This window comes from Phaseolus vulgaris, chromosome 8, assembly GCF_000499845.2.
Source record: "Phaseolus vulgaris cultivar G19833 chromosome 8, P. vulgaris v2.0, whole genome shotgun sequence".
NCBI classification, from domain to species: Eukaryota; Viridiplantae; Streptophyta; class Magnoliopsida; order Fabales; family Fabaceae; genus Phaseolus; species Phaseolus vulgaris.
In genome coordinates, this window is record NC_023752.2 from 62,775,686 (window position 1) to 62,802,067 (window position 26,382).

General features: G+C 33.5%; 5 protein-coding genes across 8 annotated transcripts; 1 reads left to right on the top strand and 4 right to left on the bottom strand.

Moving 5' to 3' along the window:
• Positions 1 to 578: 578 nt before the first annotated feature.
• Positions 579 to 7,647, bottom strand: LOC137825573 (uncharacterized). 3 transcript variants are annotated; one of them, XM_068631273.1, is made up of 21 exons: positions 7,387 to 7,647; positions 6,498 to 7,246; positions 6,347 to 6,412; positions 6,070 to 6,210; positions 5,858 to 5,979; positions 5,493 to 5,657; positions 5,223 to 5,328; positions 4,778 to 4,883; positions 4,577 to 4,687; positions 4,085 to 4,248; positions 3,841 to 3,958; positions 3,283 to 3,507; positions 2,964 to 3,172; positions 2,585 to 2,752; positions 2,396 to 2,501; positions 2,171 to 2,308; positions 1,852 to 2,010; positions 1,466 to 1,672; positions 1,181 to 1,375; positions 1,018 to 1,089; positions 579 to 924 (listed from the first exon to the last, which is right to left on the bottom strand). In XM_068631273.1, exons 1-21 carry the CDS (start codon positions 7,432 to 7,434, stop codon positions 766 to 768), a joined length of 3,534 nt encoding a protein of 1,177 aa, XP_068487374.1. In that variant the 5' UTR covers positions 7,435 to 7,647; the 3' UTR covers positions 579 to 765. The 3 variants fall into 3 exon arrangements, with proteins under 3 accessions (XP_068487374.1, XP_068487373.1, XP_068487375.1); XM_068631272.1 differs by having other exon boundaries at positions 6,070 to 6,213; XM_068631274.1 differs by having other exon boundaries at positions 6,070 to 6,213; positions 6,498 to 7,287; positions 7,387 to 7,558.
• Positions 7,648 to 10,639: 2,992 nt separating this feature from the next.
• Positions 10,640 to 13,687, top strand: LOC137825574 (phenylalanine ammonia-lyase class 3). The gene is made up of 2 exons (XM_068631275.1): positions 10,640 to 11,210; positions 11,658 to 13,687. Exons 1-2 carry the CDS (start codon positions 10,822 to 10,824, stop codon positions 13,399 to 13,401), a joined length of 2,133 nt encoding a protein of 710 aa, XP_068487376.1. The 5' UTR covers positions 10,640 to 10,821; the 3' UTR covers positions 13,402 to 13,687.
• A 770-nt stretch (positions 13,688 to 14,457) lies between these two features.
• Positions 14,458 to 17,347, bottom strand: LOC137825575 (transmembrane 9 superfamily member 12). The gene is made up of 2 exons (XM_068631276.1): positions 17,226 to 17,347; positions 14,458 to 16,887 (listed from the first exon to the last, which is right to left on the bottom strand). The coding sequence occupies exon 2, from the start codon at positions 16,829 to 16,831 to the stop codon at positions 14,846 to 14,848; it is 1,986 nt and encodes a 661-aa protein (XP_068487377.1). The 5' UTR covers positions 16,832 to 16,887; positions 17,226 to 17,347; the 3' UTR covers positions 14,458 to 14,845.
• Positions 17,348 to 18,847: 1,500 nt separating this feature from the next.
• Positions 18,848 to 20,592, bottom strand: LOC137825576 (chlorophyll a-b binding protein 8, chloroplastic). The gene is made up of 3 exons (XM_068631277.1): positions 20,183 to 20,592; positions 20,027 to 20,088; positions 18,848 to 19,656 (listed from the first exon to the last, which is right to left on the bottom strand). The coding sequence occupies exons 1-3, from the start codon at positions 20,333 to 20,335 to the stop codon at positions 19,041 to 19,043; spliced, it is 831 nt and encodes a 276-aa protein (XP_068487378.1). The 5' UTR covers positions 20,336 to 20,592; the 3' UTR covers positions 18,848 to 19,040.
• Positions 20,593 to 22,157: 1,565 nt separating this feature from the next.
• LOC137825577 (uncharacterized) lies at positions 22,158 to 25,620 on the bottom strand. Of its 2 annotated transcripts, none has more exons than XM_068631278.1 (4): positions 25,489 to 25,620; positions 25,148 to 25,302; positions 22,844 to 22,969; positions 22,158 to 22,573 (listed from the first exon to the last, which is right to left on the bottom strand). In XM_068631278.1, the coding sequence occupies exons 2-4, from the start codon at positions 25,299 to 25,301 to the stop codon at positions 22,356 to 22,358; spliced, it is 498 nt and encodes a 165-aa protein (XP_068487379.1). In that variant the 5' UTR covers position 25,302; positions 25,489 to 25,620; the 3' UTR covers positions 22,158 to 22,355. The 2 variants fall into 2 exon arrangements, with proteins under 2 accessions (XP_068487379.1, XP_068487380.1); XM_068631279.1 differs by having other exon boundaries at positions 25,436 to 25,547.
• Between the last annotated feature and the right edge of the window lie 762 nt (positions 25,621 to 26,382).

Genomic DNA, 26,382 nt, shown 5'->3' on the forward strand with positions numbered 1-26,382 from the left:
AAAAAAATATTTATAAAAAATTAAATTCAGAAAAAGGTAAAAATGAGTAATATTTATAAATGAGACCTACCCTAAAAGAATATCTTGATTAAAGATGAGGTTGAGGAGTGTGCCTAACCCACGAATTATAGGTGCACGAATTCATGTAGAAGCCATACTTTTTGCAGAAGACAGAAGTTCTTCCACAATGCTAAAATCTTACAGGAACATGTACTGTTGCAAAAAAATCCTTTTCACTGTCGCAATAATGGTTGTATTTTACTACTGCATTAAAATCTAAAATCTCTCATTGGTTTGATTTAATATTTATGTACTTTTCAAATATTAAGTAAAGCATATTTGGTGGTTTAGGGTCCTTAGTACACAGGAATGGTATACGTGATTGATTGTGGTCATGTGGATATTTACAAGTGTATTTAATTAAATTTTAAGTATCTATTAAATTTTGATATTTTTTTAATTTTAGTTATTTATGAAGTATTTTTTTTTAAAAAAAATTACTGTTTAGTTTGATTGTTATATGGAATATGACTATTATCTTGTAGGGTTACCTTGTTTATTTTGAAGAGGTTGAAGACTGAACAAGAATACATTACTACATTTTACATGCAAAAGAATAAAATGAATGCAGACTTCTGAAGCCTGAACAAAGAGTACATACCTTATTATTATTACATTTACATGCAAAGAATGAAATGAATCCTACCCTTTTCTACAATAGCAGGGAAATTTGGCAATATATATTTATAGCTAAAGCTAAGTAAATTATATGTAGAAGTAACTAGATGGATCGGTTGCATTTGCTGTGTCTTTACAAAGAATAGACCGAGCTTCAATCACTGAGCGTGGAGGCTCAATATCCTTCTCTTGCAAGGCATTTCCTCGTAATCTTTGCATTTGAGAAGCAAAGGTATCATCCAATATCTACGAAGTGAAACAGTCCATGTTATACAATATACAATATTGCAATCAACACCATTAGAAGACTATGCACATAATCTCATATTATTGACTTACCCCAAGTGCATAGGACGAGCCATTGTACCATATCCTGTTTTCTTTCCTTCCTTCCAGAAATTTCAAAATAATCTAGCACAAAAATGAATCAAAATAAGTGAGATCCAAGAAAATTCTGAACCAACAATGTAAACAAACATATATATGAGTTTTAGTTGGATACCTGTCCCATCCTATCCCATAATCCACGACATATTGCTATAAAAATCTGGCTGGTGAAGACCTCATGCAGGTTGGAGATGAAATCAATTAGTTGTGAATTCAACAACTGCATTCTTTCACGGACTTCTGCTTCTCCATCGGATTCTGTTGTTTCCTCAAGTATCTTTTTCAGCCTTGTGTTCCGATTAGCTTGCATCTGAACAATTCAATTGCATCAAATTTAAATAAATATTGCAGGTTTCCTTTACAGTAACTTTGAAATCTAGAGGAGTCTGAATGATCTTACATTGTTGACAAGATTCCCTATTATTCCTTGCAAATAAGTTTTGTATTTGGTTCTCAAGAGAACAGTTATTCCATTCATTTGCTCCCCAAACAGTGCCTTCTTATCTCCCATGACAGGTAGACAGGAGGCCCATGAATTTAGGATGTCTTCCACTCTACAATGTTGGACATCAAGAATCCTCTTGAGGGTATTCAAGAATATTCCTAACTGTGGATAAAACAAAATGTAAGAAAATATTTCAATATATATAAACACATTATAGATAGACATCAGTCCTGCATGCTTTCTATTATGCCACAAGAGTTTATGTGTGAGCTTAAAATTTTGAGTATTTAATCTGAGTGGATATTGGGATCTGGAGAAAAGCAAGAATTCAGAAAACTTACTTGATTAGGAAGCAAATGAACTGTAGTTGATTGTCTTCTAGCTATCTTTTGAACTTGCAAGTGAAGTCTCTTTGGTATGCTATCCTTTAAAGGAGTTAAGGTATCGCTGTATTGTTTCTCGAGGGATTTCACAATTGCCCTTTCAATGTTTGCAACAGCCTTACAGAAAGAAGAAGAGTAAGCACCTCAAACTCAAGGATGATTTGTAAAGTGGAGATGGGATTATTTGTATGCATGAGAGCAGAGAGAAACACTAGAAAAAGACATTTTTTGAATGCCTTATGGCTTAAAACAGAAATATGTCTAGTTTTTAACTTACATTTTCCAAATACAGTGAGTATTGAGGCCATCTATTGATTACTACTTCATACTGGGTAAGGTTGTCTTTGATTTTCTCGTACATTTCCTCCGCAAATGGGGAGGTGGAGTGATTTGTGATTACTCCAGCCCATGGCACCTGTATCATTTGTTTGTATTGGGGAGGTCAACTCATTTATAGGCACAAGTATTATGTTGTACATAAAACAGCTGAAATAACAACTACCTTTTCTGCTTTACATAAATCTAGTAAACTAATTTGCATATCTTGTATCCACACCATGATATAGTTGTGGAACAAATTTCTGGAGTCTACTCCTCCCTGCACAGGACTGAAAAGTGAAGCGTATTGCATGTCAGAAAGTAGATTTTAACTTCAGGGAAGCTAAAGTATTTGTATTTGTATGTTACAAACCTTATATTCCATGACTCAAAAGATCGTTCAAAATCTGCAGTCGCAACTAGAAGCTCATTTACATGTGCATGTGGACTCGATGGTGGCAATGCCGAAAGGAAAGCTCTCAGCCTTTTACACAACTCTGTGCTGTAAACTGCCGCTGTTATGTTTGTGAGGTCAATTGAACTGAAAATTGGAAAATAGATCTCAGACAATCATCTACGAACCAAAATAAAAATGTTCGGAGAAATTAGGTGTGGTAATATGTGTAATGCTCTCCTATGCAGTAGTAAAATAGATAAATATAATCCCTCATTGTAATTTCATGCACGAGGAATTGAAATGCCACTTGAAAGCACAGTTAACAGTATGAAAGGGAGCTGTTCCAGCCAAATACCTAGGAAATATATGCTGGCCATGGATCGTATGCTGATTGTGGATCTTTATGTCTGCTTGAATTTCATTTCTTATAGAAACACAAAGATTCTTCATCTTCAGGTATGCCGTTGAGATGGTAACGGTATCCATTAGGTAACATTCAGAGGTGCTTGACACAAATTCATCAGTCTCCATCATGTGTTTTCTACACCTCTTTCTTGCTGCAGTCTGTTGACAGTAAACACTTCATTTAGACTCAAAAAAGAAAAAAAGCTTTACATGCAGCCTTAACTAAATCCGCTTCAAGCATTCAAGTTAATGGTGCAAAATTTAATTACCTGAAGATAGTTTCTTAGAATAGTTTGAGCATCTAGAGTTAGTATATCATGAAGACTAGTGTAAACTTGAACGGCAGGATCCAAAGCTGGTGCTGCAGACTCAAATGTTGGGGCAAAATGATCTGTTAAACCTGATGGCGAGTTTTCATCTAGCGATTTGTAATTCTCAAAAACAGTTGCTAGAAGACTTTCAATTTGAGTTTCACAGTCTGAAAGCATACTTCTCTGTGAGAAATAAACAGAGAAAATTGTTACACCATTATCCATTTCAAAATGAATTGCAAATTTGGTTAGACAGAGAAAGCATAAGGTATAAAAAATAACAGATTTCTCAAGGTAAAAGAAATACAAGCAATTGCTCATTATACTTTTAGCATGTTTTCTGTTCTATCGTTTTTCTTTTATCAAGTGCAAAGACATCTATAGCAAGAATTAATGTGGTCTGAAATGTAAGCAAGTTCATTAACATGGCATATTAAAATGATGAGAAGCTGGAACAACAGAAAAACATGACTTGGGAAGTTACTGCTATGGGAAACAGAGCAATATATAACTTACTTCCTGCCTGGTCAAACTCCTCTCACTTCTTGCCTTTATTAGGGGTTCAAGCAATTCTCTCACAAGCTCTAGGCAGTCCTTGGTAGGAGTTGCCACATTCATCACATGTAGTAGATATCTACAAGACCACCGAAGGTAAGCGAAGAAAAATGAATTAAAAAATAAACAAATCATATAGCAGTGTAAAGAACATAAAAGTCCATTTTTTCCATATTTTTAGGGCACCCAAATGAAATTCAAATACCTCAGCTTGGCATATGAATTAGAAACCCCATAATAGTCTGCAAATGTATCTAACAACCATTTCCAGTGCCCATTTATACGCAAGTTTCGGGAGTGAAAATGTTGCGCACTCATGGCACCCTCCAATAATAAATCATAAGCTTGAGTTTCCACAACAGCCGAACTCTGCAGAAATGTAGAAACTTAGCATATGAAAACAAAAATCTATGCTCAGAACGGCATAGCCTGAAATGACACATTGGTGTTTACCGATCAAGTTTAAGATAAAATAACAAATAAATCATGATGAGCATCGCCATAGTTAATTCAAGATAGAATCCAGTCCTTAAGAATATTTTTTTTCTGAAATATTTCATCTAGATGTTTGATAAACTGTTACTTCTTTGCCTTTATCCACAGATGTTAACTTGGAGGATGATCCTACATCAACTAACTGGACAATTTCTACTCGAAAAAACAACATTTATGAACTAAATTTTGATAGAGACAGAACCTTAATGTGAGTGTTCTCGTTGCTCGTCATTGTGCCGCCGATAGAGAGCTGGATCTTGCCAACACATTCACGTTCATCATGATATACTGGCCACCACCTAATTCGGTCACTCTGCTCATTCAAGATAATTCATTATGTGAATGTGGATGGTGCAAAGGTAGAGGAGTAATATTATGGACAATGAAAGGGTGGAATTCATACAGCATTATCACTGAGAGATGAAATTGGAATCCTGGCCTCACCATGGACTGCCTTTTTTGAATCTTGGACTTCTACAATTAAAGCATCCCCTTGGCTCAATGGGAAACTGAAATTACAATATCTTCACGATTATTACGTGTATTTCAACAATGGAAGAAATCAAGATGTTTATTGTAATTTGTAGTTTCTCAAAGAATATACAATGTAATTTTCCATCTTAAAAGCTGTGTACCAGCAGAAAATCAGAACTTAATGAATAGTGTATGATCTTCAACAGTTAAGATTGGTTTTTCATCAATTGTCTGCAACTATATCCTGTTAAAATGCATTTACAAAACCTTCACTGACTTTAATGCTTCACTATTTTCCAAGAGCCTGACAGCAGGTCAATCAGAAGAACATCTCCCAGTTAAAACATAAAAGTAAAAAAAAGAAACAAACTTACAAATCATGGTAATCTCCAGTTCCAGGGCGCAAAAGAATTGAAGAAGATGGTTCTGATTCATTTTCTTCCGTTGTACTCTTAATTTGGATCAAACAATGTAGTGGCTCTACAAGAATAAAACAGACCACTTTTATTGTGTAATCACAGGATTGGTGTTCACGAAGAAAAGAAATACAAATGTTTCAGTGAGATACGTCTCATATCAAAGGTTAAAAGGTTTCTAAACTATAAAATGAAAGAGTTCCAAATACTTCCATCAGATGAACTAACCTTCTGATGCCAGTGAGAAGGTGGCCGACTTCATAGAATTTATGCCAGTTTTCACCAGTGATGAAACATGCCGGACATATTCCACCCCGGCCTGCATGTATTGTGATCCCCTCTGTGACTTTGTGATCTTAAGTTTTTGTCTAGGTATAATTCGGAGCTTCCTCACTGCAATTTTCACATAGGAAGTCATATTACACGATTCTCAAGTTGTTTGAAGGAGATCCAATGTTAATAAACATAATTACAAAAAGGAAAGTATTAAAATATGTCTATTACAAAAAGGAAAGTATTAAATATGTCTATTATAATCCCATTTACATTCATAGTATTTGAATGAGAAAAATCAGTTGAGATTGCAAGATTACCTTCTACTCTTATTTTCCCTACAACTTTCTTAATCTTCAGGGGAACTGTTTGTTCTGAGTTTCTTGCACTTCTTCCTTCAGTTGGCTTTACACCTCGAGGTTGCAACAAGAACTCGTGCAATCTAAGGAAATAGTGAACTTTAGGAAATGAAGGAGAGAAATAAATAAAAGAAGCCAAGAGAAGTGCGCATGTTAAACAACACGAAACCCACCCAAAGGCACTTCGGAGAGCCAGGCACTCATCTTTCAAAAACTCTGGGGCCTCTGGGCAGCCTTTTGCCCATGCTTGCAGGCATAAACGTATGCAGGCGTCATAGGTGATAAGGGTTTGCCAGGCATATTGACTATTGCAACTGCTGAGATAACATACCATAAAAGAAAGAGGGCATTCAAATGTGAATTCCAAAATGGCATTGTGAAGTATATTCATTAAATTTAACTATGTTAGCAAAGTATTAATGTTGATTCAAAGTTAAAGATTAAGGGCACCTGGTGTTGTAATATGGTGAATGAGGGGTCTGTCTTTCTGTGTCATCTGCAAAAGTATTGTCCAATCTGCAGAGTTCAATGTCAAAAGTTTAATGTCAAAATTCCAAACAGATAAAAAGAGAAAGAGAAATTGAGAAGTAAATGACAATACCTTTCCCCAGAATCAGTGGTTGTTGTAACAGTATTGGGTTTTTGTTCAATTGAACTCTCACTTTTGGAGCCGTCGTAATCCACAGATTCCCTTGAAGGCCAAGATGCAGGGTCAGTTGTTTCATTCCCGACAGAGTACTCTGTATCCCTCTCTGTTGAAAAATCAGCATCAATGATGGGAGGGGCACTTGGAGTACCCAATCCAACGGTGTCATCAGGGCAATTCACGTTGCGGCGTCGAGCTTTCTTTTGAATCTGAGCAGCGCCGCCAACCGGAGTGATCTTCCTTTGAACACATTTATTGAAGCCCACTTCACCATCTGTGAATCTTCTGACACTACAGGGAACCTGAATGCTGAGGTTTTGATTGGATAAACCCGTCTTGAGAATTCCGCTGCGCCCTTGAACTTGGGGTTTGGATCCAAACAATTGTTCCTCGTCGTAGTTGTGTGGAATCGGCGAGTCGGAGTAATCAATGTTGCTGGGAGCAGACAGTTCTTCGTCGGAGAAGTCATCCTCCATACTGACGTCGCTTTCGTCTTCGACATGGAGATCGCCGTAGCCAAAGGCGAGGTTACGCGGCTGTAACAAAAGTGAGTGGAACTTCAGGGGAGGAAGAACAGGGGAATTGAGACTGTTGGCGGAGCTTAAAATGGGAGATCTCGGGAATCGATCGCTGGTGGTGATTTTCTCGGCCAGAGGAGAGCGTAGCAGAGAAGAAGGAGGATCTTGAAGCTGTTGTTTGGATCCCTGTAGGAAACATTGAACTTGGAAAAGGGGTCAAGGAATCCCTAAAAAACAGAGTGATGAAAAAAAAGAAAGGAAAGAGTTGGCATCTGAAGGAAGAAGGAAGAAGAGAGAAGAGAGATGAAAGAGAGAGAGAATGAGACCTGGTTGATCCATTGGATTGCGCTCTCGTCAAGACCTTCGGTGAACATGGCGAAGGTAAGAGAGAGAAACGATGAATGAATGAAGGAATGAATGAAAAGGAAACAGAGCAAGAGAAAAAGGAAACAGAGCAAGAGAAAAGGGAAAGGAGCGTGATATGAGTGACAGTGATTCAGTGAAGGAGAGTGCAGAGTAGAACTAAAACAGGGGACGCTCGTCCCTGCCAACGGCTACTTTGATTTTTCAAACCTTTCTTGGGTCACAAATAATTCTTTATATATATATTCTGTATAAAGATATAAATAAAAATAATACTACATTTCCTTAAATAAACTATAATTTCAATCCTAAAATATTATTATCTTTTTAATTAATTCCCACAGTATTTTAAAATAAAAAAACAAAACTAACGAAAAATATGAAAAGTAATTTGTAATTTAGTAATTAGTAAAAACTAATTATATCACAGTTTCCTTAAGTGGTTAATTTAATTAAAGTAATTTTCACTCCCAATATAAAATTCAAAATGAAAAAGCCTCTAGTTGATTAATATATGTTTTTACTATAGCATAAACACTAACAATAAACACTAACACGAACAATTATACGATATGGATACCAACACACAAAAATATGTATAATTTCTACCTGACACGAGAATACGAAATTATGTATTATATAATTATAAATTATATAAATTGATGATAAAGATTTATGTGTATAAGCAAAAAGATGTTTCTCATGGTTAAAAGGAACTTATTCTTTATTTTTATAATCATATTAAAAATTTATATAATAAATTTGAATTTTTAAAAAATCAATGTATTTTTTCTTCGTAAATCCAATAAATATTTTTTGAATTGGATACTTCATCCATATGTGTCTTACAAATGTTAGTGTCCGATACGAGTGTTCAACACAAACACACCATTTAAAAGGCATGTCCGAATCTCACTTTTTTACCCAATTCAATTATTATATAACCTTTAATGGTTATGTATGGATTCAAATTGATCAAGTTCAACTTAAATATTTTGAAAGAAGTGTTATGGTCAAACTCAACTATATCAATTTTATTATTTATTGGATTGAGTATTGTACTTTAATATTGAATCCATTAACTCAATCGATCTATTATATAATATCTATTTTTTTTACTTAATTATTTATATACGTTTACACATAAGTAAAAATTAAAAGAAATCAAATACATTAATATAATTTTCTTGCTCTTCTTTTAACATCTTTCCTCAAACATTTTTTAAAGAAAACTATTCATGTTTTTCAACTACATTTTTCAAATCCTAAATTATTATATCATATTTAAGAATTTTATGTATCATTTACTAAATTCATTATAAACTCATTTTTTTTAAAAAAGGATTTAAAAAAAAACGTGCAAATTGTTGTTACACAATATTTAACTATGACAATAAATGTAAAGAAAATAAAGTCTGAAAATTACAAACTGAATTTTGAATGTCCAATCAAGATGCTTTTATGTCTTTTTATATATGCATCTTTATTTAAAAAAAAATATGATTAAAAGTCATATTTAATTATATTAACGATAATAAATATTTTCTTTCTATTCAATTTATATAATTTATTTTTAAAGTCAATAAACCTTTTGTATTATGTCATAAAATATTTACGAAGAGTTCTTATTTTTTACGTTTAAAAAAGAATGTATATTCTCTGTTCAGACAAATTATTGTGGGAATTATGACCCTAATTTAATGTTACGTGTCAAATTTTGAGAATTAAATTTATAGTTATTTTTAGAGAGGAAAAGGTCAACCACATAAATACATGTGTAATAAAATAATATTATGTAATGAACCAATCACAAGAACACGTGATCAATTTTAAAACTACATTTTTTAATACTTTAAAATTTAATAATTATAGTTTTTATTCTCAAATTTGTACTTATTTTCAGTATTGTCTTCTCAGACGTATCATTACTAATATTATCCCATGTTTCTTTTTTCTTTTTTTTATCAGCATACAATTAATTTGTTTTAAAAAAATCACAATCATAAATTTTGATTTTGTGTGATATATTAATCAGTAATCAATCATAATTTAGATATTTTGATCAGTAATAAACATTTTAGTTTAAACTGATTGACAATTTTAATATAAAATCCTTTTCAAATTTATAGCATAATTAAATTAAAATTTATTGTAAGATTTATTTTGATATTATATTATAAATTATATTGTACTACATCTCTCTCAATCAGATATCAATTATTATAAAGTGATCAGAATAATTTATTAACCATTCCATTTTAAGTGATAATAATACTTTGAATATTATTATTTATATGCAATATATTTAAAATATAATTAAGATATTGGCATAATTAAATTTAAGTACTTTATATTTATATTTTTAATTATTTTTTATTAAAAATTGTTTTTTTATTAAATGATTAAAATATTTGTTATTTTTTTTATGTGCTCTAGTGTTTAATCTTGTCATTTAGAAGTGACATGATCATTAATTTTGTCTTGTTATCTCTAACTTATCAATTTTAACTTGTTATCTAAAAAAAAGTGAATTGACCAGATAGTTAAAGTAGATTAAAGAAGAAAAAAAAGAGTTGACAAGTCAATTGGAGATGAGAAGATATAAGTAAAAGAAAATGGCATTTCTCTCTTCACCATGTCATTTAACATATGCATCAAACACAATTTAAAACCTAACATTGTTGCTTACGGATGAAAAAATCCGAAAATGATTATTATATATTCTAGATTTCGATATTCAGAAAGTTACTTTCGTACTTCATTTAAGTTTACGGATGACCATATCTGAAAGTGAGTTATGAGTTTGAGATTTTCATATCTAAAATAGTGTGCTACAAATAGTGTTGAGGATCAAAATCCATAACTTATTTATGTTTGCTTACCGATCTTGAGATCCGGAGGATCATTTATGTTATCCAGATAAGCTTCCAGATGATCAAATTCAAAAATGACATATTAATTTCAGACTTATATATCCAAAACTTTGATATAACTTAAAAAAATATAAATATTCAGAAGATAACAATTTTTAAATCATGACATTTCACATCTTTATGGAACATTTCAAATCAATATGATGGGTACATATTCTCATTAATGTGATCCATGGAGAATCAGCCAAAAGAAAATTCAAGTTGTCAAAGTAGTTTTTTTCTTGTTAAGCTCTTTATTTTTGTTTTAGTACTACTAATGACAAGGATTGTAAGCTGCCAAAATGACTGGGTCATCTACAATGAATACGAATCCTGATGTATCAAAGTTGAAGAGGTACCAAACCACCTACCCCAGCACACATAGGTACTCACCAACCAACTCTGCCCTCTACTTAAAGCTTCCAAATTTCCATTTCTTGTACAACTTTTGATCTCTCCTACTGCTAGCTTCACTGGTTTGTAAACATGGCAACCATTACTCCACAAAAGGGTAGCCAAAGTGAGGTGGGTGTGAGCAACACAGACCCCCTCAACTGGGGTAATGCAGTGGAGTCACTGAAGGGTAGCCACTTGGAGGAAGTAAAAGGGATGGTGGCGGAGTACCGGGAGGCAGTGATCCATGTGGGGGGAGGGGAGACACTTACTGTATCAAAGGTGGCTGCTGTTGCAAACCAGTACTTGCAGGCTAAGGTTGACCTCTCTGAGTCTGCAAGAGAAGGCGTTGACTCCAGCTGCAAGTGGATCGTGGATAACATCGACAAAGGCATTCCCATTTATGGTGTCACCACTGGTTTTGGTGCAAACTCCAACAGGCAAACTCAAGAAGGCCTTGCTCTTCAGAAGGAAATGGTTAGGTGAGGATCACTCAACTCTGCTTTGCTTGTGAAGTCGTACACTCCTTTTAAATGTCGTGTCTGTATCGACATATGTATCGGATATCGACATTCGTAGAACAGTGATGTGTCTAATTTAATATTTGTTGAATTTCTGGTAATTTAAAACACATTTTTAAAAAAAAATACAGGGTTTGTATCAGTGTTTGTCAGTACCAGTGTTTGTTTCTTTGTTTTTGCTACGTAGATGTATTTTTCTAGTCTGTAGGAATTATCCAACTTCATAGTGAAAACACTAATTATTCTGAGATTATCACTTTTCTCTTTTGTCTTGTAAGTTGTATCATCAACTTATCTCTTTCAACTGATAAAAGAATCACTTCATATACAACACGAAACTGCATTGATTATATATAATTCTTCTTTTTGGTTGATGTATTCATGGATTTACCTCTTTTCCTTCCCAAGGTTTTTAAACTGCGCCATATTTGGCTACCAAACGGAGTTATCTCATACACTGCCAAAATCAGCAACCAGAGCAGCAATGCTTGTGAGGGTTAATACCCTTCTTCAAGGGTATTCAGGTATTAGATTTGAAATCCTAGAAGCTATCACCAAACTCCTCAACCACAATGTCACCCCCATCTTGCCCTTACGTGGTACAATCACTGCTTCTGGTGATCTGATTCCTCTGTCCTACATTGCTGCATTGCTAATTGGTAGAAGAAACAGTAAAGCTGTTGGACCCTCTGGAGAGTCCCTCAATGCTAAGGAAGCTTTCCACTTAGCAGGTGTAGATGGTGGGTTCTTTGAGTTGAAGCCTAAGGAAGGTCTTGCCCTTGTAAATGGCACAGCCGTTGGGTCTGGTGTAGCTTCTATGGTGCTTTTTGAGGCAAACATATTAGCTTTATTGGCAGAAGTTCTATCAGCAGTTTTTGCTGAAGTGATGCAGGGAAAGCCAGAGTTCACAGATCACCTTATACATAAGCTGAAGTACCATCCTGGTCAAATTGAAGCAGCTGCTATTATGGAACATATTCTAGATGGAAGCTCTTATGTCAAGAATGCTAAACTGCAACAGCCAGATCCATTGCAGAAGCCTAGAAAAGATCGTTATGCTCTTGTAACTTCTCCTCAATGGCTTGGTCCACAGATTGAAATCATCAGGTTTTCGACCAAATCAATTGAAAGGGAAATAAACTCAGTAAATGACAATCCCTTGATTGATGTCACAAGGAACAAGGCTGTGAGTGGTGGTAATTTCCAAGGCACCCCAATTGGAGTTTCCATGGATAATGCACGTTTAGCTGTTGCTTCAATTGGCAAACTCATCTTTGCACAATTTACTGAACTAGCCAATGATTTGTATAATAATGGGCTACCATCAAACCTCTCTGTTGGTAGAAATCCAAGTCTGGATTATGGGTTCAAGGCATCTGAAGTTGCCATGGCTGCTTATTGTTCTGAACTTCAGTATCTAGCAAATCCAGTAACCAGCCATGTGCAAAGTACTGAGCAGCACAACCAAGATGTGAATTCTTTGGGCTTAATTTCGGCTTTGAAAACTGTGGAAGCCATAGAGATATTAAAGCTTATGTCTTCCACTTATCTGGTTGCACTCTGCCAAGCTATTGATTTGAGGCATTTGGAGGAAATTTTCAAGAACACTGTCAAGAATACTGTGAGCAGAGTTGCACTGAAAACATTAACTACTGAAGACAAAGAAGAAACTAACCCATTTCGATTCAGTGAGGAAGAACTGCTTAAAGTGGTGGATAGAGAATATGTATTTTCATACATTGATGATCCCTTAAATGTAAGGTACCCATTGATGCCAAAACTAAAGCAGGTACTTTATGAGCAAGCACATACCAGTGTCATTAATGACAAGAATGTGAGTTTGTTGGTTTTTGAGAAGATTGGAGCTTTTGAGGATGAGTTGAAGTCTCTCTTGCCAAAGGAAGTAGAAAGTGCACGGGTAGCTTATGAGAATGGTAATCCAGCAACTCCAAACAGAATCAAGGAGTGCAGGTCATATCCACTGTACAAATTTGTGAGGGAGGAGTTAGGGATACGGTTGCTCACCGGCGAAAAAGCTCTCTCTCCAGATGAGGAATTTGAAAAGGTTTATACAGCCATGTGTCAAGCAAAGATAATTGATCCAATTCTGGAATGTCTAGAAGATTGGAACGGGGTTCCCATCCCAATATAGTGTTTAATGTAATATTGTTTCACAATAACTAGCCAGGAAGATTTTTCTGTGTTATGATTTGCGTTTTTATTTTTTTTCTAGATAAGAGTATCTCAATCCCAGAACATTCAATATAGCTAAGAACAAGTGTACTCTTAGTTGAGTGTGTAATCTGTCTTTCTTTTTTCTGTCTTCTTTTATATATACTAGAGTTTCTATCCTATCTGTCTTCTTGTTTCTATCCTATCTTTCATGTATTTGGTCTTTTTATTGACCTAATTTAATAATAAAGACTAATTATTCAATATTTCTTAATTTTTGCTGATACAGAAATTAATGTCCTTAAATATCAATATAGAAGACGATCTGTTCACCCACACAATCGGACTCGATCCATGATACTACAATTTTGAATAACTAGCTCTGAGGAACTAATATGGACTTCACGTATACGATTAATGAAAAATAAATGCATCAATTTTAATTATGAAGTACTCGTGTCTCACGAACTTATGTCATTATTAAACATATAAAATAATTTTGCATATATACTCAATTTCCCTACGTAACTTATGCTGACAAAATCTATCCACGAATTTCTCATGTATCTTGCCAAACAAGATAAACTTTGGATTTACCATAATTCTCAACTTCAACTCTCACGTAGTGCCTCATTAATATTTTCTCCTCCCCATGCCAGGTATCGACTGAAATTGGATTTATCTTCGAACGTTCTCTCTCATAATATAAAAGATACAGAAGCCCACATTAAAATAAGACTCGGCTTATTTGTATAGGATCCATTGAACTTGTTTTGTCTTTAACAGAGTTACTAATGGACCCATCTCCAATTTGTTTATAAAACCGAAACACCAATTATTTAAAATTTCGCATGTAATGTTCAAACATATATAATTTATTTAATATTTTCCACATCCACTAGGAATATCAAGCAGTGGCTAATTTGTAATACTAAGCTAGATACATAGATAACTAATCGAAATCTACTGTTGAAGAGAAAGTCACTTTCGTACCCTTAAACACAAACAGTTCGAACTACCAAAAGTGGTAGAAATCTTGAAGAAACCTAGAAGAACCCATTTGATTTTTCTTAATCAGTATTCGTTTGAATGAATAAGGAATGAGACCGTCCGTGCAATTACAACTTCCTCAAGCAACTTTACCAAACTAAATCACATGAAACAAAATGATACCAAACACTAGTTGAATGAGTAAACCACTTACGGGTGACACAGGAAGAAAGGGGAAGAAACAGTAGTTCGCATAGCAACATAAGATCGAGTGATAACTATTTACTGCAATCAGCAAGACGTCCGTTTCCCCACTCAATATGCTGCAAAGAAATGAAACTACAAAAAGAATTACGCAAAAGTTATACCAATTAAGAGAAATCCCTCTTCCAGCATGCCTTTTGCTTAGTTGGTGAGAGATAGCAAAGCAAACTTCAATCTATCTTTACTGATGAGAACAAGTAGTGGACAAAGTAAAATGACATAAGGAAGCCAATGGTTCCAGTTGACAACATGATTGCAATTGCCATGAGCAATGAATAGCCAAGATAAAGTATAGCCGAGACAGGTCCACTCAAACTCTGCAAGTCAAAAACCAAGTAGTTAATGGAGTACAAGAAGACATAAAGAGCAACAGAGCCTGAAGCGAAGAACGACTTCCACCACCACCGCCAATCTTCCACACAAAGATGCATATATGTGAGGACCACTGACACTTCAGCACAAACAATAACAAGCAGTAGAAGAACAACCAACAGGAAACCAAATACATAATAGAACCTCCCAAGCCAGATACTGGAAAGGATAAAGAAAAGCTCAATGAAAAGGGTTCCAAATGGAAGAGTTCCTGCACCAAGAACAAGAAGCCATGATGGATATTTACGTGCAGGAATCTCCCTTGGTATCTGGTTAGTTCGCACAGGATAATCAATTTGCTGAGCTTTTGTGCCCATGAATCCTCCAATGAGAGTAAGTGGCACTGAAATGCAGAACCAGAGGAAGAGCAACTCAAAATACAGAGAAATGGGAATAGCACCAGTACTTTTGCTGCCCCACAGAAGAAAATTCAGTCCCGTGAGAATAATAAAAGCAATCCCGGGGAAAAAGCATGCAGATAACCAGGAAATTGATCTCCACCCTTCTGAAGTTCCCTTAATGGTCCTCCACAGACGTACACTGACATATCCAGCAGCAATTCCCAAGAAAAGATATAAAATTATCATCCCTGTCAGCAGCATTCCCCTGGAAGCTGGTGACATGAAACCCAGGGCAGCAAAAACAATTGTCACAGCAGCCATTCCGAGAATCTGAACCCCATCCCCAACCATCACACATAGAAGTTTTGAACACTCCGGTTCTCTAAAAACATCACCCACAACAAGCTTCCATCCAGAGAGCTCTTCATTCATCTGTGCTTGTGCCTCTTTGTCCAATTCCTCATACCGTGTCAAGTCCCTTCTCACAGTTCTCAAAAAAATGACAAAGACAATACCTGCTAGGAAAAAAATCACCATGAGTGAATTTAGGATAGAGAACCAATGCACCCTGGAACCCTCCATCTTTAAATAAGCATCCCAACGCGATGGCCATCTTATATCACTTTTCACAAATTCAACTTCGTATGTAAATGATATCCTCTCTTGCTCTTTAATTGGTTGGTACTTGTCTAGCTCAGATGGGCAGTTTGACGAAGCGATACTGTCATACATGTGGAGTTTCGTCATGACTTCAGGATCCCTCTTAACACTACAAGGGATAACCTGGAAGCCAACAATTTCATATCCAGATACCTTCTTCTTGTCAGCTTCAGAAATAACACCCATACCTTCCTCCCCAGTCCCAATGATTTCAACACCATTCCCTTCATATTCATGAACCAATACTTTGAATTTGAGATGATTGATGATGTAATCTGCAGTACCATCCGGTGGGGTGTACCCAACAGGGAACCCCGTCCACTGGATTTTCATCCCATTTTGATTGGCAAACCTCATAACAGGCAAATTGTCAAGGATCATATTTACTTGATACAGATCACGAGTCCTTTGTTTCAGTAGGTTCACCTCAACCTCAGTCAATGGGGGTGTAGTGCAGAGGTAGATTGAATGATTAACATTCATGCGGAAAAGGTAGGCAGAGTTATCGATCTGATCTCCCCTGAGGAGCTCTCCAAGATTCTCAGCACTTTTCTTTATGCCACCAAGCGGCTTGCAGTAAGGGAGACTGTAGTAGCTGTAGGGAAGCTCAGTCTCAATAGAGGTCAATGAATTAACCTTAGCATATATCTGATCTCCATTTGAGTAAGTGTGCATGTAGCTTCCCGGAAGATAAAATGCATCGCTAATTTGAAGAAAAAAATTGACAATGAAGAAAAGGCAAACACAGTAGATCACCGGTTTTCTCCTGGTTGATACCTCCATTATCCACCAAATGTCCAAAAATTAACCTAACTCAGACGATGCATTCAAATCGAAATCTACAATATAATAAAACACTTTAACATGAGACGCCAGAAATTTAAACAAGTAACAATAAAATGCAAACACACGATATGAACATTTTGAAATCAGATCCATTAAATGTGCAGCAATGTAGATGTGCTAAACGAACAGAGAATCAGATTACAAGAATAAACTACAACAGGAAACAGCTCCAATGAGAAAGCTAGCAAGTAACAACAACACGAGAAGCAAAAAAAAAACATGAGAAATCTGAAATCAATCGATGCGGGAGCAAGAAAAAGCATAACCAGCAACACATTGCAGAGTGAAAATGAAGAGATCTGATGAGAGAGGAGAAGAGCATTGAGGTTACCATGGATTTTGGCGATACAGATCTCAATGTTCAGTACAACGCAGCAGATGAAAATGGAGATTAGATGCAAATGCAGATGCAAATGAAAGATATATAACTATTTATTTTGCATTCATTTTTTTTTTACTTTTGGATAAATATTAATATTGCATGTATTATTTTCGTTACTTTTTAACTCTGGAAAGAAATTATCACGTATTAAAAAATTCATTTTGTTTTTTTTAAGTATATCCAAAATAAATTATATTCAAAATTTAATAGAGCACGTTATGAAATATAATTTAAGGATATAATTAGAATATGGGTTGTATTTCCACAAGTGAAAATTATGAGAATAGAAAGGGATGTTGATATTTTATTTATTTTTATTTTTATTTTTTAATTTAAAAATATTACTATATTATTATAAACAATGTGAAATATATGCTTTTTACTCGCGAAAATATTCTTACTTTCTTTAATAAACTTTGATTTTAACATTTTATCATTTATAATTGACATGAATTAATTTTTTCCATGACTAAATTGGAGTGGAGACGAAAACTCTTTCTTAATAACGAGAGAACTTGTGATGAACTAGCATAATTCAAAGATACATTTATTTATTGGAAACTAATATTTGATACTGAGATAAGAATTTGTAGCTCTCATTAATATAATCTTTTCAATGTATACTTAGCAAAATAATGTAATGATTGATTTTTTTTAATTTTTTTGTTATAATATAATATTGTTTTTAGTATTAGAGTGTAAAATAAACTTTATTCTTTATTATAATATTTTATTTTATAAACTATTGTTGGATCATTTTGGTAGCACAAGATTATTGGACTTGTGTGCAACTAGTTACTACCTTAACTAGATTATTGGAGAAAATAAATTTTTTTCTCCTTATAATATATAGTATTTAATTATAATTAAATTAATATTTATTAATATTTTGTTCTCTAACTAATTAATTAAATATTTAAGCAATAATTTCATTTCACATCTCTGACCACATTAGCCTTCTTTTTCTTATCATATATTTATCTGACAGAAAACAATTAATGAGTTGCATCAATGCTTACACTTTTAATTAAATAACTTATTTTCAAAAACTCTAATTGAAAGTTTCATCATTAGATTATTTCTGATCCTTTAGGGTAATAGTTTGTAAATTTATATTGATATCACATTATTTAGAATATTCTAATGAAATATGTTTTTTTCTTTTCGCATGTCTAATATTCTCATTGTTTAAGAGTGAATGGAAATGATAGTTTATACATTCTTTATTCTTTAACTTATTGTCTTTTTAAAATAAAATCAAAATCGTGATAAAATTTCAAATTTTAAAACAAACAATATATAAATGCAATTTAACTTATTATTTTTAAAAATAAAATCGTAATAAAACTTTCAATTTTAAAAAAATATATATATCAAATCCAATGATTCATCTGATATTATTTGAATCAACTTAAAAGATTGAAACACTTCCAAAATTATTTTAAACTGTATATAGATTTTATGTGGAAGTTAAGTAATCATTTTAAGAAAACTAAGAAAATATCATTTATGGACCACGAGGACAAAGAAAAATATAGTAATAATATAGATTATAGATTTGATCTAGCTAGTGAAGAGATAACAGAAGTTTCCCATGTTTGTAATTGTTTTACAGTCATTTCTTAGAGGGCCATGAAGCAAGGTGAAGATGATGATGATGATACAGTACCAAAGAGCAAAGAGAGGATGCAGAAAAGTGACTGAGTTTTGGTAACTGCTTACAACAACAACCAAGTAAAGAATATGTAACAGCATATGATACACTTAGTGGAACTTGAGACTGGTCAAGACATTGTTGTTGACAGGGTCTGCAAGATGATCTAAGAGGTTTTGGTATGGCCCAACACCTGTCACAAGAGCTTGAATAAAGTAACCCAAAATTGCCAACATAGCCAACCTTCCATTCTTCACCTCCTTCAGCTTCAAATCCTTCAAGGATTTCTCATCTTTCCCAAAACCAAGAGGGTTGAAGAGAGGTCCTCCTGGGTATGCTGGCTCACCAGAACCTCCAAGACCCTTCTCTAGTCCTAAGAAGTACTGTTTCCCCATTGAGCCTGGTTTTGCCCAATCTTGGAATCTTCTGTGCTCTGCAAATCCCATCAGTGCCATCTCAAACACAAAGAGGGTGTAGGAGTCTGCCCAGTAGTTGTAGGTTCCTGCAGGTGGGACCACACCGGTTCTGAACCATGGCAGTGCTGTTTCCTCAGGGATCAGACCAGCCTTGCCAAGAATTTCAGGTGCTATGGAACCTACTGCACCCAACATTGCAAAACGACCATTGATGACTTCACCATATGCTAGCCATTTGGGCTCAATGAACCCTCCTGTTCCTTCAGGGTCTGAAAGCCCAAGAGGGTCAAATCCATAGTCACCAGGAAGACTGCAAACCAAATGATGCCAAACAAAGTCAATTCCACCACCTTCATACTATATATCTATTATTTCACTCTTCTAAATTGCTTAAATTTCAAAGTATTTTGTTTTATTAAGAAGTTTGTTTTAATTGGCTTATAAGACTATGTTTGTAACACTTATATACTGTGAAATACTCTAATTTCCAATCCATTCCTCATGCCGTCGACCTCATACAGTCAAGAGTTATAGATGGTCTAATATCCGATAATAGGTGACAGGTCACACGATACATTCAACAAACTCTATAAACTTTTAAATGAATTTATAACATGTTAATTAAGAAGAAGTGGAATTTAGCAGTTCAGTTTTATTCTCTTATGCTATAGGTGATTTACCTGCCATCCAAGTAAGAAAGACTTTGCTTTGATGCAAACCATAAGGGTCTGTCTGCTCCTTGCTGAACTCCAAAAGGAAGAAACTTTTATAAGCATACATCATGAAGATGAATAAGACACAAAAAAAAAAGGAGTGAGTGTGAGAGAGGAAGAGACCTTGACAGGGGGAGTAGAAGCTGCCTTGACAATGAAGGATTGTTTTCGGGAGAACCCAATGGGAGATTGGAGTGATCTTGGTCCAAGACTCTGTCTTGCAGACTCAGATGAGAAGACAAGAGATGAAGATGGTAGCAGAGCTTGTGCAGCCATGGTGGTCAGTGCTCCTTTTGTTGCTTTGCAATTGGTGCAGCAGAAGAGAGTAATGTTGAAGATGAGAAGTTGTTGTTGAAGGTTAGAGATGAATGATATGTATTGCAACCACTAAAAAGCCAAAGGGGTGGAAGATCTGATATGAGCCACTACTTTGGCCCTCATGTACCACCAGAATCCAACTCATGGTGGAGATTGCATGGCACAGTTCAGTGAAGATGAGATTATGATCTTCTTCTCCAACCAACTCTCTACACGTAATGTTATGAATCGGATAAGGATGGATATTATTTCCTGTTTCACCTCCTGTGGATAATATCTTCCCATGTGTTTTAACACACACAACACTTCACAAAAACATGACACCTAGGATCCCTGTGTTACATTCAATTGTCAAAATAATTGTTTGTTTCTTCTTTGCCAATTCAAATTGTTTTATGTTATGCTTTATATAATAATTTATACAAAAACTTTAGCATATGCTTCTTCTATTGATAAAAAAAATTATGTTTTTTCTCTTTTCTGCCTTAGTATGAAATTATGGATTCTTCCATACTTTTACATTTTATTCTATTATATATTTCTTTGTATCAGGACAATTTATTTATTTTTAAAAATAATATTATTATGATATAATATATGAATTTATATACTTTTCTGTTAACGTACAAGTATGGGACTTAGTGGGTAAATATCTACATTTCAAAAGTTTGAAAATTTTATATATTTAATAGTAGATTTAAAAAGCTAAGAAGATCAACATTCCATTCAACTACCCATCAAAAAATATTTTATATTATATAAATGAGCAGAAATCTAATCTTATTTATTTTTAAAAAGTAATTTAATCATATTTTTTGAGAAATGCACACTTTTATTGCTATTTGGTTTAATTTCTTTTCTTATTATTATACAAATTGAACCAAATCATGCACTAGTTCTTTTTCTTTTATATTTCTATATAAAATCTTATTATCTTAACATAAATCATGACTCAATTTTGATAGTGATAATACATAATTTTACGTGTTGGATATTTTTTTGTTGTATTTTTGTTTTTGTTTTCGATTAGCAGAACAATGTGTCTCTCCATGACTAATTAACATGGTTTGTAATGCCCTTCTTATTAATAAAATGTTTGTTGTGTAATCATGTGGTTTGATCTAACTTCTTTGATTATAGTTGATGCAAATGTCGTTTTTATAAGTTAATCTTGACTTAATTAGTTATTATATTCGTTATCGTGTCCATTTATTTTATTAATTATCAAATGAAGATTAATTTATAAATTTTAAAATAAAACCTGTTAAAATATAATGTAAATGTAAACTGACATTAATCTATATAAATTAATAAAGAAAAAGTATAGACTATGTAAAAATTAACTCTAGAACTAGCACTTCGAAACCATTTTTTGATTATTTTTAAAATATTACATTTTTTTTGTAAATATATGAAAATAAATGGCATGCCACACTTACATTATTCATTTGATTTTTTTTTTCTATAAAAGACTTAATTTAACCGTTTAAGCATATTAACAATGGGATTAAATACAAATAGATAAAACTAGAAAAACAAAATCACACATATGGAGACAAAAACTATAGTTTAATGTTTGGTTTGCTAATATTTCTAATATATGGTTCAAGTTGCTAAAAAACCTTTACATTTTCTCTCAACTATCTTTATACTTTTTGTGTGTCATCCATTTTTAACTATACACAATAAAACCATACCTTTTTCTCCTCAACCAAAAACCCAGTGAACTTTTACTAAATTGTTTCTAGATATCCTTGTACCGAATTGTAATTTAATAGTATTTTGACGAAAATGGGGTAAATAGCATAGATTGTACCTTAGCAAGAGATCTCCAAGTGCTTCTTTTTTTGAGCTAACTTTACTGTTTAAAATCTAGCATTGGACATGAAAAAACTTTGGTGTAATACATCCATGGCAAAACCCATTAAATAATGCAACAATCTCTGATCACTTCCCCTCAAAATAACTGGCTCAAATGTTATTTCTTCGTTGTGCTTGGAACTGTATACCTTGTGAGAACATAGCAGTCTGGCGGTGTAATGTTTGTATAATAGTTCTGGATTGTTTCTGTAATTTCAAACCCAAATTTCTTATAGAAATTTATGGCATCTTCATTGTTCGTCTGCACATGCAAGTACACCTCAGAAATGTTTTGCTTGGAGCAAAGATCAAGAGCATGATTCAACAGCTTTGTTCCTGCAAAACCCCCAGAATACATCACAAAACTTGCATAGTTTATAAAAGAACGTACATAACAACCTTAAAAGGAAGTGATGAAATTTGAAACTATGACTGTTGCTAGATGTAAATTAAAATGTTCCTAATATGAAGCTTGCACCTTGTGACAAACCATTCATCTGTTTTTGTTTGTGGTACTGAGACAAGTATCCACACCAAGTAGTCCTTAACAAAAATTATCAATTAAAGTTAAAATCACCAGAGAAAGATATTCAGTTTCTTTCTTACCAATACCAAGTCCACGGTAAGGTGCTAAAACGCCTAATGTCATGATGTAAACCCGAACTTGCCCCCCTCCTTCCTTCTTTTCCAGCCGGCACGCAATTGCTCCAACACAAATATCACTATAGTAAGCTGAAAGACAAAGGCAAAGCAATCAATCTTGGGCAAGTGATAGACACATTCAACATGTTCCTTGTATACCCATCCCTTCTTTGCGTATCACCCATATTATCAAGCACAGAGACATCAAACAAGCTAATTCGATTAACGAAAATCTCAATGCTTTAATGCTAAGTCTAAGTCAAAAAGCTTTCAGAACTCCAAAGAACACAAATGTAATATATTATTAGTATTGAAGAAGGCTTGTGCGGTATTCCAATAAAGATGACTCTGTATATTTTCTTTTGGGTGCGGATAAATTTATCAAATGCAAAGAGGGACCACATATTTTCATTAAAGAAAGCAGAAAAAGAAAAATAAAAATTTGGAAGTGCTCTCCAAACGTCAGCATATCCAATGTTGTCAAAATGAAGATCCTAGCTCAGACCAGGGAGTAGAAAATCATATATCCAAGGGTCATAACACGAATCATAAGATTCTACAAAAAATGCAAAATTATACTTACACATATACGTGTGCATAGAAAATGACAGATAACAAAAGTAACCTAAATCACATTTAACTAACTAAAATTGAAAATTCATAATCATAAGGTTACATACAACTGATAATAAACTACATAAGTAATCCTTAATACCAATCTATAACAGAGCATGGGCAGAAAAATAGAAGCTTAAAAGATGTGAGGCACAAAGCTTGAACTTTTAAGGAAAAAGCTTTGAGGGCAGAAACAGAGATGATGGTCAATTGAAGCAAAAAACAGAAACAATAGAGACCAGAGATAGAACAGAGAATGAGATTAAGGTTACTTGAGTGAGAGTACACACGGGAACAAGGAGGCAAACCTTTGATCTAATTCGCAATTGGGAATATCTACCAAGAGAAAAACTAAGAGATCCTATACGTTCATATGTCCTAGTCAAAACTCTTGAAAAGGAGTTTCATTTACCCGTTGCTAGGGTATATTTTTAATCAACAAAGTTAGAAAGGCACGAAGGAAATTGCACAAGATAGGAAATAGGAATTCCGAATGTACAATAAACTCGAATCAATTAAAGAAGTAACAAAAACAAAGCCTTATCTCATTAGGTGAGACAGCTACATCAAACAGCATCATTCCAGTACGGTTAAAATATAAATCAAGTGAAAATTGAATTAAACAAATATAAAAAAAATAAAAACCAAAGTTCTGCTATTAATTCCAAGAGGGCATGTGTGGTTTAGTCAATAGATATTTTTTAAGACAAAAAAAAACATTGCCCAAAAATTAATAATTGTAAGCAATGGTTAATAGCAACACCCAGATTAAAAGAATCTTCAAATAGAGAAATGGCTAGAAATGGTGATGAAAAAGAAAGATGAGAAGGTGAGTGATAAGTTATGGGGTGATGGCCAAGAACAAATTTGGGTTCTTATAACTCATAACTCCCAAAATTCTCACAAAGACAAAACCCAATTTTCTTTCAGAATTTATATATCTCCTGATTGCATTTCAAGTACATTATTTTATAGGAGACTAAATTCCACATTAATCCTTACTAAGTAACTTTTAATGTCCACTAATATTTAACTCCCACAAGTGCTATATTTAATTCTACTGTAAGTGTCATATTTCCTACCATTTCACGAATGATTCATCTTGTTTTTTTTTTTTATCTTTCCATGTGATCATTCAACCACTTGATTAAAAACTATAAAGAAAAAACCCAAAATTATATTGGCCCCTGGTGATCATATCAAATGGATTATAAGACCTATCCTACAGTGCAATTAGAATATTTAACCTTAACATCTGAAGTAAGCTAAATTGCTTAAGCGAGCAGGAACTCAATTGCAATAGCTTAAGAAAACCTAAAAGGGAATACACAAGCCAAGATATAAACATGTACAAATTCATGCTCCGGTATTAAAAAAAAAAAAAAGAGAAATCTACCAAGTGCATCTTTTGGCAACCAACCTATTGCTAAATTATCATCCCCCACTCATATTTTTGGAGATAAACAAATAAATAATCGAAACATAAGTTAGTTTATTCATTCAGACGAGTTCCCCAGTAGAGTAGCCTTTTCAGAAATACGCAGGCGAGGAGTAAATTAATAAAATAAGAAATATGTAATAGCTGCAAGAATAAGAGTGTGAAATAAAGAGCAAATTCGAAGAATGAGAAAAATGCAGAACAGAGAAAAGAACCTAGTTTGGTGAATTCGCCGGAAGCGAGAGCGTCGGCATAGTATTTGTCATTGTAGCGAACAGGGAAAAGAGCGAGATTGAGCTTTTTGAGTTGCATAAGGTTCTTGTCCCTCACTCCATCAAGTGAGATAGAGACTTCACGCCCAGCTCCCATTCTGCAGAAAGGAATTAAAAAAAAAAACTGTGTTTATCAGCAAAAACAGAGAAGGTGGTGTTGCAGGGAAAGGAATCTGAAACCAAAATCGAACTCCAATAGAGAGAGAAATTGAAATCAAACGGGAAAAGCACTATGATTCTCGCAGAGAGAGAGAGAGAGAGAGGTGGCTCAGCCTTGGCCTCACCTCGGAAACGTTTGAATCTGAGAGTTAGGGTGGCGTGGCGGTGGGCGAAAGAGAAAACCTAGAACCCGGGATTCTTTTGACTTTTTACAATTTCTTTTTTCTTTTCCCAACTTTTTTTTTTCTAGTACTTTCAAATTAAAAATCCTATTATATAGTATGTGATTTTACACTATAAATTAAAATTTTAGAATTTTGGATTTTATCATGAAAAAAAATAAAAAAAATAGGGTTAAATATGTGTTTTTTTTTCATTTATTATAGCACGAAATTAGTTTTTTTTTTTCAAAATTTACACTATCCCGATACTTAATAGAAAGATAATTGAAATAGATTACTTTATATGTGAAATTAATTTAATTTAGTATTTTACTTCATCCGTGTATTGGTTTACAATCAAAATAATAATAAAAATTGAATAACAATCATTTCATATATAATCATTTTATATATAGAATAATTTATTTCAATAATCTTTGTTAGTTTAAAGTTTAAATAGAGAAAAAAAATCGTGTTGTAGTACAGAAAAAAATAAATTAATCTATTAAAATAAATATTAAAAATTGAAAATAATGAGTTTAAATATGCGTTATTAAATTAATAAAAAATGGAATTAATTTCTCCTTCTAATTATAATGACTAAAAGAATAGTATACATAAATTAATTTTAACCAAAATTTACTTAATATTAAATTATTTATTATTTTAATGTTGTATCATACATTATGGAAAACTAAGGATTCTTTCTGAGTTAAGGAAAACTTCACTTTTCAATCCTTATTTTGAACAATAAAAACTTAATAACTTTTTGTATTGTTTTTGTCCATTTCATTTTCACGAAAAGCTAACAAGAGGCAAAGTACACTTGATTGTTTTGTGATCTAGTTTTTTTAAACA

Coding starts and splice junctions, on each gene's coding strand:
- LOC137825574 (XM_068631275.1), top strand. CDS start 10,822: ATGGCAACCATTACTCCACAAAAGGGTAGCCAAAGTGAGGTGGGTGTG. Junction 11,211..11,657: donor CTTCAGAAGGAAATGGTTAG/GTGAGGATCACT, acceptor TTCCTTCCCAAG/GTTTTTAAACTGCGCCATAT.
- LOC137825576 (XM_068631277.1), bottom strand. CDS start 20,335: ATGGCTGCACAAGCTCTGCTACCATCTTCATCTCTTGTCTTCTCATCT. Junction 20,089..20,182: donor CTTCTACTCCCCCTGTCAAG/GTCTCTTCCTCT, acceptor TTTGGAGTTCAG/CAAGGAGCAGACAGACCCTT. Junction 19,657..20,026: donor CTTTCTTACTTGGATGGCAG/GTAAATCACCTA, acceptor TTTGGTTTGCAG/TCTTCCTGGTGACTATGGAT.
- LOC137825575 (XM_068631276.1), bottom strand. CDS start 16,831: ATGGAGGTATCAACCAGGAGAAAACCGGTGATCTACTGTGTTTGCCTT.
- LOC137825573 (XM_068631272.1), bottom strand. CDS start 7,434: ATGTTCACCGAAGGTCTTGACGAGAGCGCAATCCAATGGATCAACCAG. Junction 6,413..6,497: donor ACCACTGATTCTGGGGAAAG/GTATTGTCATTT, acceptor TGAACTCTGCAG/ATTGGACAATACTTTTGCAG. Junction 1,673..1,851: donor TTCATTTGCTTCCTAATCAA/GTAAGTTTTCTG, acceptor TTTTATCCACAG/TTAGGAATATTCTTGAATAC.
- LOC137825577 (XM_068631278.1), bottom strand. CDS start 25,301: ATGGGAGCTGGGCGTGAAGTCTCTATCTCACTTGATGGAGTGAGGGAC. Junction 22,970..25,147: donor CGGCGAATTCACCAAACTAG/GTTCTTTTCTCT, acceptor TTTGTCTTTCAG/CTTACTATAGTGATATTTGT. Junction 22,574..22,843: donor TTACCGTGGACTTGGTATTG/GTAAGAAAGAAA, acceptor GGGGTTTTGCAG/GAACAAAGCTGTTGAATCAT.